This window comes from Phascolarctos cinereus, unplaced genomic scaffold (assembly GCF_003287225.1).
Source record: "Phascolarctos cinereus isolate Bilbo 61053 unplaced genomic scaffold, phaCin_HiC Scaffold_2;HRSCAF=192, whole genome shotgun sequence".
In the NCBI taxonomy this organism is placed as follows: Eukaryota; Metazoa; Chordata; class Mammalia; order Diprotodontia; family Phascolarctidae; genus Phascolarctos; species Phascolarctos cinereus.
The window spans coordinates 25,082,320-25,100,157 of NW_027555625.1; the positions used below are offsets into that span (position 1 = coordinate 25,082,320).

At 54.1% G+C, this 17,838-nt stretch overlaps 1 protein-coding gene across 3 annotated transcripts; it reads left to right on the forward strand.

The window, feature by feature from the left end:
- Positions 1 to 750: 750 nt before the first annotated feature.
- Positions 751 to 16,494, forward strand: MAVS (mitochondrial antiviral signaling protein). 3 transcript variants are annotated; one of them, XM_021001012.2, is made up of 8 exons: positions 751 to 860; positions 1,899 to 2,016; positions 3,436 to 3,565; positions 3,802 to 3,976; positions 5,111 to 5,385; positions 6,264 to 6,414; positions 12,099 to 12,337; positions 13,333 to 16,494. In XM_021001012.2, the coding sequence occupies exons 3-8, from the start codon at positions 3,449 to 3,451 to the stop codon at positions 13,873 to 13,875; spliced, it is 1,500 nt and encodes a 499-aa protein (XP_020856671.1). In that variant the 5' UTR covers positions 751 to 860; positions 1,899 to 2,016; positions 3,436 to 3,448; the 3' UTR covers positions 13,876 to 16,494. The 3 variants fall into 3 exon arrangements, with proteins under 3 accessions (XP_020856671.1, XP_020856674.1, XP_020856673.1); XM_021001015.2 differs by having other exon boundaries at positions 5,114 to 5,385; XM_021001014.2 differs by having other exon boundaries at positions 1,899 to 1,948.
- Positions 16,495 to 17,838: the final 1,344 nt, after the last annotated feature.

Sequence of the window (17,838 nt, forward strand, 5' to 3'; positions counted from 1 at the left end):
GCTCACCTTCTGGGGGTGGGGGGCTGCAAAATCTACACAATTCAGTAGTGGAACTGTAAGACTGCGGACGTCCCCTGGGAAGTTCTGGGCCCTTGTCATTGCCTGGCATCTCCCCAGACCAGGCTTCTGTTCCTGCCCTAGGGCTGGGCACAGCTAGCACTGAAAATGAGATTTACCCACTTGGACTTCCTGCCTCCCCAGAGGTTGTTAGAGAGTAACCCTAAGACAGTAAAACACAGGGACGATCCCTAAAGTGTGTTTCCTCTCCCCCGCATCTTGTCGTGCTCTGTGTCCCAAGGACTCCCCCCACGCCATGTTCTGTGTCCCAAGGACTCCCCCACGCCATGTTCTGTGTCCCAAGGACTCTCCCTCACATGTTATGTGTCCCAAGACTCCCCCCCCCACATGTTCTGTGTCCAGACCCCACCTCCAAGTCTGACAAAGCCCCCCCCACCCCCGCCCCGCTCCTCCTGCAGGGCTTCCCCTCCCCCCCGCCCGTGTTTGGGGTAACTTGTTGCCCGGAGCCGCGCCGGGTGGCGCCTGGCAGGGTCTGTTCGTTCCTTTTCCTGATTTTTGTTAAATTATTGTGGTCCTTCCCCTCGCCTGCTCGCCCCTCCCGCCCCTCCCGCGCCTCCTCCCCCGCCTCCCTCCGCTCCAGGCCCCGCCCCCTGGCCCGGCCGGCCAATGGGCGGATGCCGCGAGGGCGGGCGCGATCCTGGGCCTGGCCTTGCTCCCGCCCGCCGCCCCGTCCTCCTCCTCCTGCGGGCGCCTGCGCCTCTTCCCGGGCGCGTCGGAGGCTTGGGCGGTTGCGCCATCGCCGGCCTTTGCAGGGCCCGGCCTGATCGAGGCTGTGCCCGCAGGTAACCTGGGCGGCGTCTCGGGACCTCCGCCCCCGCCGGGCCTCCCTGGAGGTCAAGGGCACGGGCGCAGCCGCGGGAGGGGGGAGGGCGGGGGCGCAGACCCCTCCCCACGTTGGGGGGCGCTCTTACTCCCCGCGCCCTCGGTATAGACTGGGGCGGCCCGTCTGACCTTGACCGAGGTCCTTGGGTGGGGGAGGGGGAGCCTCGGGGTGCAGCAGGTGGGACGGAGGAGGAAACTGAGGCGTGGGGGGGGGCGGCCAATCTGGTGCTCGAGGCTGGCACCTAGGCCTGGAAGGAGACCTCCCCGACCGTTCTCCTTTCCGATTTCCCCTCCCTCTCGTGGCCGTGGGGGGCCGGCCTGTGCAGGCTGTGTCCGGAGCAGCTGACGCCCCGGCCGGGCACCTGCCCCAGTGGCCTCGGGTCGGGTGTCCGCCTGAGCCGTGTGTGTGCCTCCGCAGCCCGGGGCCGTGACGCTGGCCCAGACCCCGGGGGCCGCCCTGCCCAGGCTTCGGGCGCCTGTCCCCGGGCAGCCCTTCCAGACGCGGTCAGGCTTTACAGAGAAGGACAGTGAGGCTCAGACCTCCCGGTCCGCCGTCCCACTTGAACCGCGGATCTCTTGGAAGAAGGCTCCAGGTCCAGTGACCTTTCCCCCACATCACCCTCCCCCCTCACGGACAGCATGCGCCACCCCCTCCTGGGCCAGGAGGGTCAGGCAGGGCAACAGACGTTGGCTGCCCCAGGAGACCTTGCAAAGGGCTGTCCAGGCAGCTGCTTCTGCTCTTGGGTCAGAAAACGAGGCGAGGCCCTCCAAGACTGTCAGATGCAGAGCAGTCTTTCCATTTCCCCAGAAAAGTGCACCCCATGATCTGATAACTGTGCTGTTCAAAACACTGAATATTATAAGAAACTTTCTGTTCTTGGGGCCCTCCCACCTCTGGCAACGTGATGTGCTCCAAGGTTGCTCTGCTATGATATTGCATGATTCTCTGTGCTTTCTGCAGCCCCCAAAATATGCCCTTCTTCTCTCTGTTTCCTTAGGTGGCAGTGCTCTCTGCTGTGGCCAATCTGCTGTGCCCTGCTGTGCCAAGGTAACTAGTACCTTCTGGAAACAAGACCTTACCGAAATCCAGAGGAGCGAAGCTCTCATGGTGAAATTGTAAGCACTGCGGAATGGCAACATTTGACAAATTCTCTCATGCTCTTCTTATGGAAAGGGAATTATGAACTAAATGATGATCTGGTGGAGTGAATTCAGAGCTAATTAAATGGCCAGGCACAGACAAGAGTCATTAATGGCTCAGTGGAAGGAAGTCACCGGTGGGTGAAGTGCCACAGGATCTTAGCTTGACCCTGTGCTGAGTGGATGAAGGGATAGATTTAGCATCAGACTTGGAGATGACTCAGTGCTGGGAGGGAGCTAGAACATTAGACCGAATAAGGATAAATGAAAAGTTTTACACCTGGATTCAAAAAGCAGCGAGACAAGATGGAGAGAGATGACTGGCCCAGAGTTTCGTTGATAAATGTGTGGGGGTTTAGCAGCAGGATACGTTGTCTAGGAAAGCTAATGTGGCTTTCCAGAGTAAGAAGGTGATGTTCCTGGGGGGAGTGCAGGGGCAGTGTTGTGTTGTCTGGGGGCCATGTTTTAGGAAGGATGATGGTCCACAGGAGGGTGGCCAAGATGGTGAGAGCCTCAAGGTTGTGGCAAGTGAGGAGCGTTCAAAGGAACGGGGTCCATGCCTTAAAGAGAAGACTTGGCTGGCACTGTCTGTGGAGCAGGACTTCCATTCATGCTGCTGGACCCCACAGGGAAGAACTCTTGAGTGAAGGGCGGAGGTCGCCAAGAAGCATTTTTAGGTTTGATGTCAGGAAAATCGTGCTAACACAGTGGTATGCCTGTGGAAGAGAGTGCCTCGGCAGTGGATTCTGCCCTCTGCAGAGTGTCAAGGGGAAGGCTGGTGATGCCTTGTCCGGATCTGTGTTCAGGTGTTGGCTGGACGGGGTGGCCTCTGAGGTTCCTTCCAACTCCGACATTCTGTAATTGGTTTGAAAGGGATCAGAGGTCATTTGGTCCATCCCTCTGCCTCCACACCAGACTTCCCAGCCAACCTGGACTGCACTGGGTCATGGAAGGTCTTCAGGAGAAAAGAAACCAGAGTCTCACTGATCATCAGCCCTTGCTCGCTGGAAAAGGGCAGCCTGGGTTTCAGAGTCTACCAGCTGACGGCTGCCATCCTTCTTCTCTCCCCCTCCGTCCTTCCAAACTCAGGAAGCCTCCGTGGTTCTGTGGCCTCACTAGTGGTTCCGCCATCTTCTGAAGAATTCTCCATCTCTGCTGGAGCGCTCATCGATGGTGGTAGCTGAGCCAGCACCCTCTCCTCGCTCGCTCTCCATAAGATCACAGATTTAGAACCTGAAAGGAACTTAGCTCAAGTTAATGGGGTCCCCACCCGACAGTGGGAACAGAACAAACTTCACGGGTCCCACAGATAGTGAGTGGCAGGGCCAGGAGTCAGACCCAGGCCCTCTCCTCCCACATTCACCACACCACAGAGCTTGTTCATTTCTCCCTCAGGACCTGAGTGACCATGCCTCTAGCTGAGGACCGAACCGAGCAGTACATTCGCTTCCACCTCAGCGACTTCTTCCGCATCGATGTCTTGGAGATACTGTCCCACCTGCCCTGCCTCACTGTTGCTGACCAGGTAGGTGAGATGACAGAGGCAGCTTTCCCCTCTCCTGCCTCATCAGCTAGATGTCAAGGATGCTTGCCCTAGCCTGGGGGAGGGGAAACCTGCCCTAGCCTCTCCCAGGCTTGGACCTTAGCTGCAAAGACTCTTCATTGTCAGTCCCTTCTTTCTCCTCTCTGGGCCCAAAGGCTGCCACAATCCTAGGGTGGGAGGTGAGCCCTCAAAGTCCGTGGGCGGAACTTCTCTTCCAGGACAAGCTCCGCGCCTACATTGACCGCCATGGCAACCGCGACAGCGTGTGGAAACTATTTGATCACCTTCGGAAGCGCACCGACTGGGTGAACTGTCTCATCAGAGCCCTGACGGAGTGCGAACTGACGGACCTCGCCGAAGTTGTTGCCAATGTCTATGCCACCAACCAGGCCCGTGAGTGCCCCTTCTTTTGTCACCGAGCACCACCACCCAGGGGGACGAAGCCACACATCGCCTCCCCTGGGAAAAGCAGGGTCTCCCTTCCGCAGCTTTGGTGCGTCTGCGCCCTGGCACCTTTCCTCCCTTCTCTCCTCTCATTTCCCTCTTCTCCCTCCCCACCTGTGTGTGTGTGTGTGTGTGTGTGTGTTTATTCCACCTCTGTTCATCATGTCTGTCATCTCTATCTGTTGGTCATCCTGTCTGTCACATCTGTCTGTCATCTCTATCTGTTGGTCATCCTGTCTGTCACATACTTCTGTCATCTCTCTGTCACATTCGTCTGTTATTTGTCTGCCTATCCTGCTGTTCGTTCCTCAAGCATCTATTAAGCCCCTGCTGTGTACCAGGCATGGCACCGGCTCTGGATTCAGGAGGACCTGAGTTCAAATCCGGCCTCAGACACATGACACTTACCAGCTAGCTGTGTGACCCTGGGCAAGTCACTTAACCCCATTACCTAGCCAAAGAACAAAAACAACCGAACAACAGCAAATGTTCCAGACATTGTAGTAGGCTCTGAGTATCTAGAAACATTTTTTTAAATCCCTGCCTTCAAAGAGCTTTCATTTTATTGGGGAAGTAAAGTGCAAAGATAAGTGAATAGAAATAGATACAGAGTAGCTTGGATGGATCAGGAGGCTCCCTCAGACTTAATTTCGAGGGAAGCTTGGGATTTCAAAGGCAGAGGTGAGGAGGGAGGGCATTTCAGGCAGAAAGCAAGGGTGCTGAGACCAGATTTGAAAGATCACAGGAAAGGACGAGTCAGAGGTCCCTTGGCCTGAAGGTAGGAAGGGAAGTGAGGCGGGGTGAGCCTGAGAAGGTCTGTGGCATCCGCCTCATGAGCGACTTTAATGCCAGACGCAGGTGTGGTTGGTGTGTGAGCCGAGGAAGAGCTTAGAGAGGTACTCCAACCCCTGAGTTGGCTTTCTGTTTTCAGAGTGAAACAAGGGCATTTGGTAGAGCAGGTTGGGGCTACTGAGATGGCCTGCTTTTTACTGCCCGGCCTACATGACCTTTGGGACCAAAGCCTGACTTTACTGTAACCTTGCCTGACTTTTTGTTCTTCCCCTTCCATCCTCCACCCTCCAGCAGGGTTCCAGACCCGTCCTGGAGGCATCACTGCCCCTGTTCCACCCAGTGTCCTAACCAGAAGCCATCAGGTGTCCCTGAACACTCCACCAGGACCTTCTGCTGGGGCCCCAGGGCCCCACCCACCTGCCAGTGGGAGTCCAGCCACCCACCCAGGGCCTTCTTTGCCTGACACCACCTACAATGGTTACCCAGAAGAACTGGAGAGAGGGGAAAGGCAGAGCAGCCACACTGCCCCCATCCAGGACACGCAGCCACCAGAGTCTAAGAGCGAGGTATGTCTTTTCCTTCCCCCAGTTGGGATAAAGGCTTCAGGGTGGGACCCCAGACCGCTGAAGTGAGAACTACAGGTCTTTGCTCTGCTCTCACCTTTCCGTGAAGACCCAAGCTGGCTTGGTAAGAGCCCTTGGGAATCCACCAGTAAGTGTCTTTAGAAGTATGTGTGTCGTGTGAGGTTGAGGATACAATAGAATCTTACACCATCAGGAGTTGACAGTCTGGGTAGACTAGAAACAGTTAAAGAACAATCTAGGTGCTAGACTTGGGGTCCAGACTCAGTTGAGAACTGCCAGTGTTCCAGGAAGGGAGAGATGAGTGTGCCTTGGAATGGTCAGGAAAGACATTGGCAGAGGGGTCTATTTGAACCGGCCCTGGAAGGCCAGAGAGGTTGGGGAAGTTGGAAGGGATGGGGGGCAGGCAAGGGGGATGTATTTATCCACTAGGACAAAAAGTTAGACCAGATACTGGATTTACATTTGTTTAAAGAGGATTAGAATAATTAAATAAATGTTAATTCCTAAAGTCTGGAGGACACAGAACTGGGAGCTAGAGGAACAGCTCCTCCCTACTGTTGTGGTGTCTTTGGAGGGCAGCAGGGCCAAAGGAGTTCACATGGACATAACCACGTTCCGTGGAGCTTCTCAGTGATCAGTGTTCACATTTACACAGAACTTGATGGTTTTCTAAACTGCTCACTTCATCACCAAATGATAGTACAAGTACTTTCCCCACTTTACAGATGAGGAAACTGACTCAGATAAAATGACTTGCCTGGGGCTCTCTACCAAGTTTCAGAGATGGGGCTCCTTGGTCCTGACTCTGAAGTTGTCTTCTGAAAGGATTGGCTTCATTATTAATATGTTTCCTTTCTTAGGTCCCACGGGCGGCCCTGAATCCTGCCTCTTCTGGGGACACCTCCAGGAACCCCCACAGCTCCCCTGGACACTCTTCTTTCTCAGCTCCTGCCCCCACAGCCACTGGAAAACACCGCAAGGCGAGCGGAGGGTCAGGTGACAGTCCCCCAGGTAGGGTAGCTCATCAGTCCTGAAGGTTGGGACTCTACTGGGCAGACCCCATTCTTTCTTCAAAACTGGGGGGAAAGCCACCCTGAGTGACAAACAGCCTTTCTGGAGGGAGGGAGTAGCTCTGGGACTCCCTCAGAAAAGTTGAGTGTAGGGGCAGCTAGGTGGTGCAGTGGATAGAGCTCCAGCCTTGGAGTCAAAAGGACCTGAGTTCAAATCCAGCCTTAGACACTGACACTTCATAGCTGTGTGACCCTGGGCAAGTCACTTAACCGCCATTGCCTCACCAAAAAAAGAAAAGTTGAGCGTATCATCTCATGGTCGGTATCCCCACCGTGATCTCCCTAGGATTCTAGACTTGGGGGTAGAAGGGAAGGAGCCCCCTCCCTCCGGATGCCAAGTGCAGGAATGTGCTGAGGGTCATCACATGACAGGAAGCAGCAGAGCCCCGATCCGGCCCAGGGCCTCTGGTGGCATACCCAGTGCTTTTTGCACTGTTGTGGTCCATTCCGTGTTAAGAGCCTCATTTGGTGTGACTGCCATGGCGGGATCGAGGAAAGCCCCAGTCCTGCCTGTAGCTGTCTACCGGTCTTTGGGCCATTAGAAGAACTCCTGGAGAAGTCAGTGGGTCTGACCAGTCTTGGGTTCAGGCCTTCTGCCCTCATGCTCTTAAAGTTTTTTGGCTAAATGACGTCCAGGAGATTGTGATAATGGGTCGGTCCCAGTAGAGTTTATTGATCAAGATGTCTAGCGTCGGGGACAGCGAGGTGGCCCAGTGGATAGAGTACTGGCCCTGAAGTCAGGAGGATCTGAGTTCAAATGCGGCTTCAGACCAAACACTTGACACTTACTAGCTGTGTGACCCTGGGCAAGTCACTTAACCCCAACTGCCTAAAAAAAAAAGTCCAGCCTATTTTGAGACCTTTCTTTGCCATATGGGGATTTCTGTCTCTCCATGAAAGATATGTAACTAGAGTCATCTGGTTAGGTTTTGCTGGTAGTATCATCATGCTAATTATTACGACAGTGCCTAGAACACAGTAGGCCCTTACTAAAGGTTTACTGACTGATTTAAGAGTCATTCTTCTCTCAGCTGTGTGTACAGTCAGACCACTGACTTGCTAGAGAAAAGATCCAAAATAGTTTAAAAAAAAACTAGGTGAAAAAATAAAAATGAGAACAGTATAAGCATATATAATGGAAAGAATTCAATCCTGACTCCTTCAACAAATTGTTGAAACTAGAAAATAGGTAATGGATGAGTGAAAGGATATTGACACCAATTAGAATAATGTCATGCAGACATTTAACCAGTGTAAATCAGTTGCTCTAACAAGGAGACCAAGTGAGCGTAAAAGCGCCTTATTTAATAGACCCTGCATTTTTTTTGCAGAGCAGAAAAAGAGAGAGAGAGTAGACAAAGACAATGGCCGTTTAGAAAATAGACTTATTCAATTATTTATTCTCATAACAGGTTTAGAACATAAAACTTGTAAAAATCTTTTAAAAGATGACGTATAGAAACTGTATCTCTCTGTAAAGCAGCAAAAGGCCCGAGAGAGGTCCAGCTCAGCCAGGTCATTACATGGCCATTCAAAGATAAAAATGGAAGGACAAAACAGCTGCAAAAATGTTTTAGCAAACTTGCCCCTGTGGGGCCCCGGAGTCTCCACACTTGTGTGCGACAGTCTCAAATTCCTCCTCAGCAGAGGAAGCAGAAATAGGCCTCACAAAACAGCAGCTGGGCTCAGCTGATCAAACCTAGAGAAGGGGACGGTGGGAAGGGGTTTTAGGGATAGGTTCACCCGGTCACCGAAGAGGAGAAGGGGTGGAAGAAACTTCACTGATGCCTCCCAGAGGCAACCAGGAGGAGACTGACAGTGATGGGCCAGCTTCGGTGTATCAGGACACACGTACGTATGTGAGGGCAGGAGCAAGCATTTGTTAAGTGCTGACTATCTTCCAGGCACTGGATGAAGAGCTTGACAAATATTTGATCCCACAATAGCCCCAGGAAGTGGATGCTATCCTCATCCTCCTTTTACAGATGTGGAAACTGAGGCAGACATTACGTGACTTGCCCACAGTCACACAGCTAGTAAGTGTCTGAAGCTGGATTTGAACTCAGGTCTTCCTGACTCCAGGCCCAGTGTTCTATTCACTGTTCTACTTTGCTGCAGTGTATGTGTAATACATGTGTTTTTATTTACATACATATACATATGTGTGAATACAAAACGTGTGTGTACGATGTGTATGTTCGTAAAGTATACGTATGCATAGATAATGGTACATATGTACATACAGATATGCAGTACTATATTTGTATGTGTGTTTGTATGTGTGTACACATGTTTATGCATGCATGTGCCAAAGATCGTGGAGCCCTGGGCAAGAAACTGAAGACTAGGGACACAGGTAGTGTTTTCCGTACTGGTACTCTGTGAAGACGAGGATATAGAAGAGAAGAATTGTTTTGGGAAGTAAACAGATGTTAAGAAGACAGCATCGGAGGATGGTCTTTGGAGTCCTGAAGCGTGTCCTAAAATAATAGACTCCTGGCCAGGAATGGAGTGCACCTAGGGTTGTAAAGAAGGCATTTTTGTAGTGTTTTGAAAGTCTGATCAAAAGGGCTCTAAGATGAAAAGGATCAGAGGGGGAGAAGGCTGCCTACGCACCTCTGCCAAACGCAGCACCGCAGAGGGAGGCTGCGGGGAAGGAGAAGAGCTGGTGACATGCCAGGAGTTCACAGGAGGCGATCGAAGAAAGGAGCCGGCGGCAGGACCCGTGTCTCAGATGTCAAAACATAGGTGCCCAGAGTCTGGGTGGTGGCAGGCCAGGTGATGGGAAGGTTCTAACCCAGGAAGCAAACTGACCTTGTCACAGATGTAGGGGATGAAACTCATGACCTGAGTCCAGTTCTAGAAGACGGTACCATGTTCAGAAGAAGCCCATAAGTTACAGTGCTGGGGGAGGATGAGTGCATTGTATATGAAGAGAGTCTTTTGTGAGGGAATCCAAGAACCAGGGGCTGGGAAGAGAAGCATGTGAAAGGCATCGGGGTGAAGGTCAGCGGAGTGAGAAACAGGAAAAGAGTTGATCTATCAACCGCCTCCACAGGAAGAGGAAGTAGATGAGGACTTTTGGAAGCAGGCTGCAACCCTGGCACTGAGGCGTGGTAGTGACAAGGGACTTCAGCTCTCTGAGACATCTACTGGAAAGCAGAATGAGGGCTGCTTTTTGGCTTGCCTTAATGATCATTTTATTCTTTGAAAGGTGGAGGAATAATCAACCAAAAGGGGAAATTTTATCTTGTATGCAATTCTCCCTAACAGGGAAGAACTCATGGGGATGGAAATGATGGGCACGTTGAAGGGAAGTGACCACTCCCTCCTAAAATGTGTAATAGAGCAGGAGAGGAAAACTGGGTGTAGGCTGACCTGCATCCTAGATTTTGGGAGAATAAATTTCAGAGGGTTCAAAGGAAGGAGAGATAGAATCCATGGACTAAAATTCTGTAGGAGAAGTCAGCCCGGGAAGGATGGGAAACACTCAAAATAAACTCTGGAGACACAAAGGGAAACCACTCCCAGTGTTCAGAGAGATTGGTATGGATCCCTAGGAAACTGTCCGACCAACTTTGATTTTAAGAGGACTGGCACTGAAGATGAATGTGAGTGTGGTGCAGGTATGTACAAACAGTGTCAAGAAAGCTGAAGGCTGGTGAAAAAAGCTAAGGACAAGGTAATTATAGTGACTGAAAGCCACTTCAGGGTCTGGAAGACCTGAATTGGAGTCCAGCATGCATACCTGTGGGTGTGGGTAAGTCACTTAACTCCTTAGTGTTCCAGGCATATAAGTTTCAGAGAAAGTAGCTCCAAACATTGGTAGAAGGAGTTTTCTCAAGATTCACAAATCTAACCTAAAAAAGGGAAGAAAATGGAGGTGTCAGTGAAGCATTGGACCGTGGCTCCTGTCAGGTGGAATGATGGCAGCTTCGAGAGAGATGACCCAAGGACTCCACTCTGCAGCTGTTTTCTCTGTGAAGGAGGATGGCCTTTGCGTTGGAAAAGACCCAACAAAAACAGCTAATAAGCAACAAATACTCAAGACAAGTAAGGAGCTCCAGGTGCCCTGGATGAATCCCTGTGGACTAGAAGATAATACAGTGAGAAGATGCATTGAGAATTGGATGGATGGTTGAAGGGTGAGAGGTCTCTGATGGAGTGTTCAGGGAATCAGCACTCGACCCAGTATGCACTAGCATTTTTATCATCGACATGGGTCAGTCAGTGGCAGCACAGATGGTATACTTACCAGATCTGGAGATGACACAAAGCTAATGCAACAGATGATGGGATCTCCAAAGATAGTGACAGGCTGATTGATCTGAATCTAATATGATGAAGTCCAACAGGGATAAAAGTAAAGGCTTGAACATGGGTTCCAAAACCCAGATTTACAAATACAAGATGGGGGAGGTATGGTTAGACAGTGGAAACAATTAGGAAGTTTTAGTGGATTATAAACTTACCCTGAGTCAGCAGTGGGATGTGCCAGCAAGAAAAGACATGCAATCCTGGGTTGTGTGAAGAGGCAGGCTTCCAAGTTGTCCCTTTCCCCTCTGCTTTGCACAGACCATGGCGGGAATGTGGTGTTTAGTCTGGGGCATCTCATCTTAAGGCACTCATTGACCTTTCAAAGCAGGGATAGTGAAGAGCCTGGAGAAGAGATTTGGGAAATATCACAGCTGGTTTCATTTGTTTTTTTCAAGATTCAGTCTCCCTTATCTCACCTAGGTTGGAAGTGCAGTAACATTTAGAGGCCCCATTATTCTGATCAGCATGGGAGCTTTAACCAGCTCCATTTCTTCTGACTTAAGCTGGTGTGCCCTTTCCAAAGACCCTCTTTCCTCTTCCCTCCCTGACAGGCTCACCATATTGGTGCTGGACTTTGAATTCTGAGTCATCGTTGGCTTGGGCCACTGCGGCTCAGACCTCCCAAGCCCAAGAGTAGGAGAGATTAGAGGTGTTGGCCACCACGCTGGAGTGGATAACAGGCTGACAGGCAGACGGAAGAGGGCTAGGGCTGATTCTGGCTGGCCCCCGAGGGCAGAGCCAGGAGCAGTCAGGGAGAGCGGTCGCCCAGCAGAATGGGTTACTTGGGCCTTGAAGCAGAAGCCAGATGACCACAGGCTGGGCATGTCACAGGGAGTTAGAGTCGGACAGGCAGATCACAAAGTTCTGTTAAAGCTTTAAAATTCAGTGGACTTTGGTAGGTGTCAGTGGGAGGGGTGGCCGTGGTGGCCGTCTGCCTGCCTTTTGGCCTTAGCCCAAAAGAGCTTAGTCCCTTAGAGAGATCTGGACTGGGTCAGCTGTTAGAAGCTGAAGCATGAGCCACCTGCCCCTCATCCCAGTGGAGAATGGCCCCAAATCCAGTCAGCCCATCAGCATTCCTCAAGGGGGCTGTCATGTGCAAATGGAGGGGCTTACCAGTGGGACAAGGGTTCCAGGGCCGGTGGGATCTTCCAGGCTGAGACAGCAGCTGGGGAAGGTGGTGAAGGACGGCTGGCCTGGAGGAGGCCCCCGTGGAGAGGGGTGGCGTAGAGGTGCAGGTTGGGCTAGCGTGACATTCTGGGAGAACCATCAGCAATTACAAGTGTTCTGCCTTTTCGTTTCCACCCCTAGCTTCTGCCTCTCTCCCACCACCTCCTAGAGGCCCTGTGTCTCCGTCTGTCTCCTTTGTGCCTCATTCTAAGAAGGCAGGCCCCACATCTGGACCCCGGTCACTGCCTTCCCCGCCTGAAGCATCCTTCCCCCGTGCCGCACAGGATAATGAAAATCAGCCAACGGCTGCCTCTCCCCTCCAAGGCGCAGGCCTGCCCGCCAGCAGAGAGCCCCCCACCAGGATCCTGGGGCCACAGAAGGTAAGATCTCCCTCCCCCAGCAGGAAGGATGTCCCAAGTCCTTTTGGGGGTTAGTGGTCCTGGGTTTAGCCCCCTACCAGGTGGCCCAGCGGAAACTTTGAGAAGTCAGTCATGACTTTCCTTGACACTGGCCTTACACAGGGCAGGGATGGCCCCCAAGCGTCCCTGCCTCCCTTTAGTGACCCACCAGGGAGGATCCCATTCTCCAGGGATTTCTCTGAGCCCTTCCTGGCCCTGTTTATCCTCTCAGCCTGGGTCTTCCTCGTGGAATGAATCCCCTGTGCTCACTCCCTGCTGGGGAAAGTGGGGTAGCTGAGATTTGGCTCCCTGCAGCATCCTTTGGGCTCTGGGGTTTGGGGAGCAAGGGTGGATGGCACCCCAGCTCAGCTCCTTCAGAGGGCCCCTGTGGACCTTCATCTGCCTAGGACGAAAAGGACTCTTATTTTGATCTGACTTCACACAGCCTCTGGATCTCGACTCCCCCTTGCCTTGAGTGTGCAGAACTTTGGGGCCAAAGGCTCGTTGGCCGCTAGATCAGGAACAATTCGGTGTCTAGCCCCACTGATTCTGCATCTCAGGCAGGAAGGGATCCGCATGTCCATTTTCCCTGTGGGTCTTGTAGTTCCTGACTTTCAGGAGAGAATTTGTCCTAGAGTCTCAGCAGCATTTTGTGCCCTGAATGACTTCCATGTCTGGACAGTGCCAGAAGTGCGGGAAAGGGGAAAGGGGAGTGAGAGACCCCCATTGGACCCTGGCCCGGATCCTCTTCCTGTTGCTACCCACACGTCCTTCTGCCCTCTGCAAACACCCACTGGCTTTGCTACAGTCCCAAGGAGGTCTGATGTTCAAGGCTGAAGGCTGGACTAGTTTGCGGACTTCTGGGCCTGCTGATGCAGCCTTTGCCTCACCTCTGGCCCTGGCAGCCCCAGGCCCTCCCATTCGGTGACGTCCAGCCCCGGCGTCCCAGTGACAGCCCAGATTCTGTTTCCCTGCAGGTGCCGCCTTTGGCCCCGAAGTTCCCCAGCCCTGTGTCCCAGGTGCCCCCTGGGCCAGCCCCGTCAGGGCAGGTGCCCCTTCCCCATGTGCAAGCGATGGAGGTGAGCAAGCCTGGGGTGCTTCACTCGTGTGATGACCAGCCCTACTCCGGGGGCTCTGAGCGCCTGCTGATCAGCAGTGACTCTGGGAGCAAGTCCCTCCACATCAGTAGCAGCAGCTCTGTGAACCTCCCTGAGGAGAATGACTACTTCTCAGTCACCAATATGCCTTCCCCTGGGAAACCAGAAGCCAGTGGTCCCCCCGAACAGGTTGGGGGCTCAGAGAGCCCTTCCCTGGGAACCATCGTGCTCCACGTTGACGAGAGGCCCAGTGAGGGCCTCCTTGGGAGCGGTCCTGGCGTGGGCCAGACTCCTGGCACTGCAGCCCAGCCTGAAGTTGATCCCAGTAGGAATGGCTCCTGGGCAGTGTGGCTGGGGTCTGCTGTGGCCGTGGCTTTCTTTTCTGTGGCCTTGGCCCTCATTTATAAGCGCATCAAAAAATAAGGGGCCTAACAGGGTCCCCTCCCTCCCCCTGAAGTGTCACAGCCTGTGGCCAGCCCCCCATCTAGGGGCAGGGAAGAGGAATTGTTGCAGGCTGAGGTGGAGGGAGGAGCCCTGGGGGCATTCCAAATGCCCCCTGTGTTCATGGGGTCATCTAACCATGACCCATGAGGCTGGCCCCTAGGGCCTGGGATGGTCATGCCAAGAACCTGCTTCCTCCTCTGTAAAAAGGAGGGGGTCATATGAGATGCCGTTTAAGGGCCGTAGGCCCAGAGAGCCCTGAACGTAGTCTGTGTACCCTTCTGTCCCCCATCCACACGCTTTGTGCCCAGTTGTAGCTTCTGCAGTGGCCATCCGCGCTCTTCTGTGTTTGTGAGACATTTGATGCAGGGAGAGGGGGCCCAGAGTGGGGATTTTGGGAAGTCTGTTGGTTGAGGTCTATCATTCATTTATCCAGCTCAGTCGCTGGCTAGTGGAGGAGGCGGACAAGATGACCTCGTCTCTGCACTGGGGTTCTTGTGGACAGGAGGGGCCGCAGATCAAACCTTGCAGCCCTCCAAGCTGTGGGCCGCCTTGGGAAGTAATGACTTCTCGGGCACTGAGGGTATCCCAGCATAGTCTGAATGACCGTCTTTCAGGAAAGTGAGAGAGGCCCTCTCTTAATGCTGGCTGACCACCCTAGCCAGCTCCTCCCCACCTCCCGCTGGTAGTGGGGTCTCTTGTTGAGACCCCCCTGTGCTAGGCCTGCCAAGGAAGCAAGAGGGGATGGACCCTGTTCTTGAGGAGCTGGGGCAAGTTGGGGAGAAGAAAGCCTCGTGAGAAACAGGGAGTGTGTCAGGCTTTAATCGAGTTGTCAAGCCTATGCCCAAACCCCACCCCCCACCCCCCAGTGAAAATGAAACCTCCCGGCCCTGCCCATGGCCAGCAGGGCCGAGGGGGCAGAGTCCCCCTCCCTGTGCTTTCCCAAGGAGGCCTTTTGTGCAGAGTCCGGCCTCAGGAGCTGGTGGTCACAGGAGAGGCCTTCTCTGCGCTGCCCTCGGGCTGAGCCGGTCGCCTCCGTCTCAGCTTCACGGGGCTAAAACCCAAGCCCGGAAAGGATGGCCAGGTGCTTCTCATCACCCACACCCAAAACTTCCACGGCATCACCAACTCCTCACCATCCCATTCATTCACAATTGCTTCATGCCTATCCCCTTCCCAGCCCCATTACCCCTGGCACAAGGTAGAAAGGCCACTGGACAGGGAGTAAGAAGTCTTGGGTTCAGATCCTGGCTCAGCTACTTTTCTGTTTTTTTGGGGCAGGCCTCTTTCTCTGAGCCTCAGTTTCTTCAACTGTAAAGTGAGGGGATTGGATATTCTAAGGTCTCTTCCAGCCCTGAATACTATGGCTAGCTGGCCTTCAGCTCACGTAACTCCGGCCCGCCTCTAGCGTCTGCCTCCCTCGGGTCGCTGTAGCCCCGTCTCCTGGTGTTCAGCACCAGCACCCCCTTCCTCATAGGGTTCCGCTCAGCCCACTGAGCTGCCTTCCCCTCTTGCCCTGCTTCTGACCCGTCATGATGTCACTGCATCATTCGTGTCTCAGGGATCCCCTGGTCCAGGGATGAGGAGCCTGCAGCCTCATGGTACACATGGCCCTCTAGGGCCTCAGGCACGGCCCTTTGACTGAGTCCAAACTTCACAGAATAAATCCCCTCAATAAAAGGATTTGTTCTGTAAAACTTGAACTCGGTCAGAAGGCCCCACCCAAGGACCTAGAAGGCCACGTGTGGCCTCGAGGCTGTAGGCTCCCCACCCCTGGACCAGGGCCTGGTCCAGCCTCCGTGCAGCCACCTTGGCAGTGAGGGGCAGAGCTGGAATTCAGATCTAGAATAAGCGGCTTATCGAGGGAGCATCTGCTAGGCCAGGATCCCAGACAAAGCTGGGCCCTACCCTCCAGGAGCGTGCATGCTGTTTGGGCTTGTGCTCTCCTACCTCCAAGGAGATGCCTTGACAGTGGCAGCCCGCGTTACGTGTATCCTCAGGCGCCCTGTATCGTCCGTGGCACTTGTGTGGCGTACCTCGAGAGAAGGGGCCTCGTCACTCTCCCTTGTCGAAGGGACGTAGAGAAGGTGTGAAGGAATGACTAGTGTGAGGGGGTGAAGACTGCAGTCTTGAGGACAGAGGAGGGGAGAGGAGGGCTTCCTGTTGTCTCTAAATCCCCCCAGTTTGGCCCCCCACCTGCAGATCCTTCCCCGGTAACTGCAGCCCACTGCCTTACGTGTGATGTGCTGATTAAGCTGGAACTTAGTGCTGTTGGCTCTGATGCACCGCGGGCCACATTGTGGGTCCCAGTCTGCCTTCTGCCAGGCTGTTTATCCCCAAGGAGTCCTCTGATGCCCAAAGCATGGAGAACCCCCACAGGTCCTCCATCCCTCTCCTTACAACCCATTTCAATCCAGTACCTGTAGGCAAGAGCGTTGGAAGCCTGGTCTTGTGCTATGCACACCTTATCCCAGGTCCATTTTCCCGCATTTAGTGAAGAGGTTGACAGGAAAGAGTTGGTTGTCTTGTGCCCACAATCACCCCCCTGGAACCCTGTGATTGCTTGCCGGCATCTACAATAAAGCTGTTTGGAGAAATGGACAGCAAGAGGTGACACTCACTGGCTGCCAGGACTTCAGGGGTGACTGGAGAGGCCCGGCTCCACCTGGGGCAGGGGAGGGTAGGCGGAGGGTAGGCACAGCCCTTCCCAAGTCAGGACGTAGACAGGAGGGGGAGGGTGGGTGGGCAACGTTTTCTGGAAGGAATATGTTAGACCCCATTTGTCAGAGCTTCCTTGTCCTTCCCTGTCAGGTCACTCCCTTTGCTGCAGAAGCCCTTAATTCTAAGCCAATAGAGGGTTCCCCAGAACCAGCATGGGGGTGGTCTGGTCCTTTCACCCCGGACTCCTAGCAGTCAAGGCCTAGGTTGTAGCAGTGACCCTTGGCATAATCTGGAGTTGTGGGAAACGATCTGGTCTGGCCTTCCCATTTTACAAGTGAAGAAACTGAGGCCCAGCGATGCCATGACTCAAACAAGGTCACAAATAGAGCTCCTCCCATTGTATCATTGGTGCTTCCTCTACCACAAGGGGAGAGGAGATTTAGTGGAAGCAGATTTGGACTGGGAGTCGGACAGCCCGGGCTCAAACCCGAGTTTTGTTATGTGCTCCTGGAGTGACCTTGTGGAAGTTCTCCCTGCCTCAGTTCCCTCATCTGTGAGGAAGGGTCTGGACAAGATCTAGGACTCAGGAGCTGACCCCCTTCTTTATTTGTAAGGGGCTCAGCACGGTGCCTGGTACATCGTAGGCGCTATATAAATGCTTGTTTCTTTCCCCTTCCTCCATTCCACCTTCACACTCTCATCCTCGCTCCTGAGCATCTCTCAGTCTCCACGGCCAGGCACGGCCCCTCCGGCTCAGGCCCGGAAGGGGTTAGTCCCGGGCCTCGGACCTGCCCGCCCCACACTCAAACCCCCGGAAAGGCGTGGGAGGGGGCGGCCGGAACTTCCCTGCTCTGTCAGAAGTCGGAGCAGGGTTTGCTTTTGCTGCTGTCCCTGCGTCAAGGAAGAGGGGGTGCTGCGTGGGCCCCCTGCATCTCCCCGCCTTGCCCTTCGCGGGCCATGGCTTCCGACCTCTCGTAGCGGTAGAGCCAAGATCCGAGGGCCGCGCAGTGCCCCCTCCACCCCCTGTTGTAAGTTGAGGGAGGCCCCGCCCTCCTGGGGACCTGACCCGGGCCCCACCGAAGGTTGGGGGGGCGGGGCTGGATTCCTGGAGCCTGTGGGTGGTCAGGCTAAAGGGGGGGAGGGGGGACTGGGGACTGGGTGCGGTTCGCATTACAATGGAGTTCCCTGCAGGGTCCCCACGAGGAGCTCCCCACCCCAAGTGTGGCTCGGCCAGCCCCGGGGGGCAGTCACCCCCCAGGTCGTGGGACGCCCGGAAAGCTAGGC

Coding starts and splice junctions, on each gene's coding strand:
- MAVS (XM_021001012.2), top strand. CDS start 3,449: ATGCCTCTAGCTGAGGACCGAACCGAGCAGTACATTCGCTTCCACCTC. Junction 5,386..6,263: donor CACCAGAGTCTAAGAGCGAG/GTATGTCTTTTC, acceptor TTCCTTTCTTAG/GTCCCACGGGCGGCCCTGAA. Junction 12,338..13,332: donor GGATCCTGGGGCCACAGAAG/GTAAGATCTCCC, acceptor GTTTCCCTGCAG/GTGCCGCCTTTGGCCCCGAA.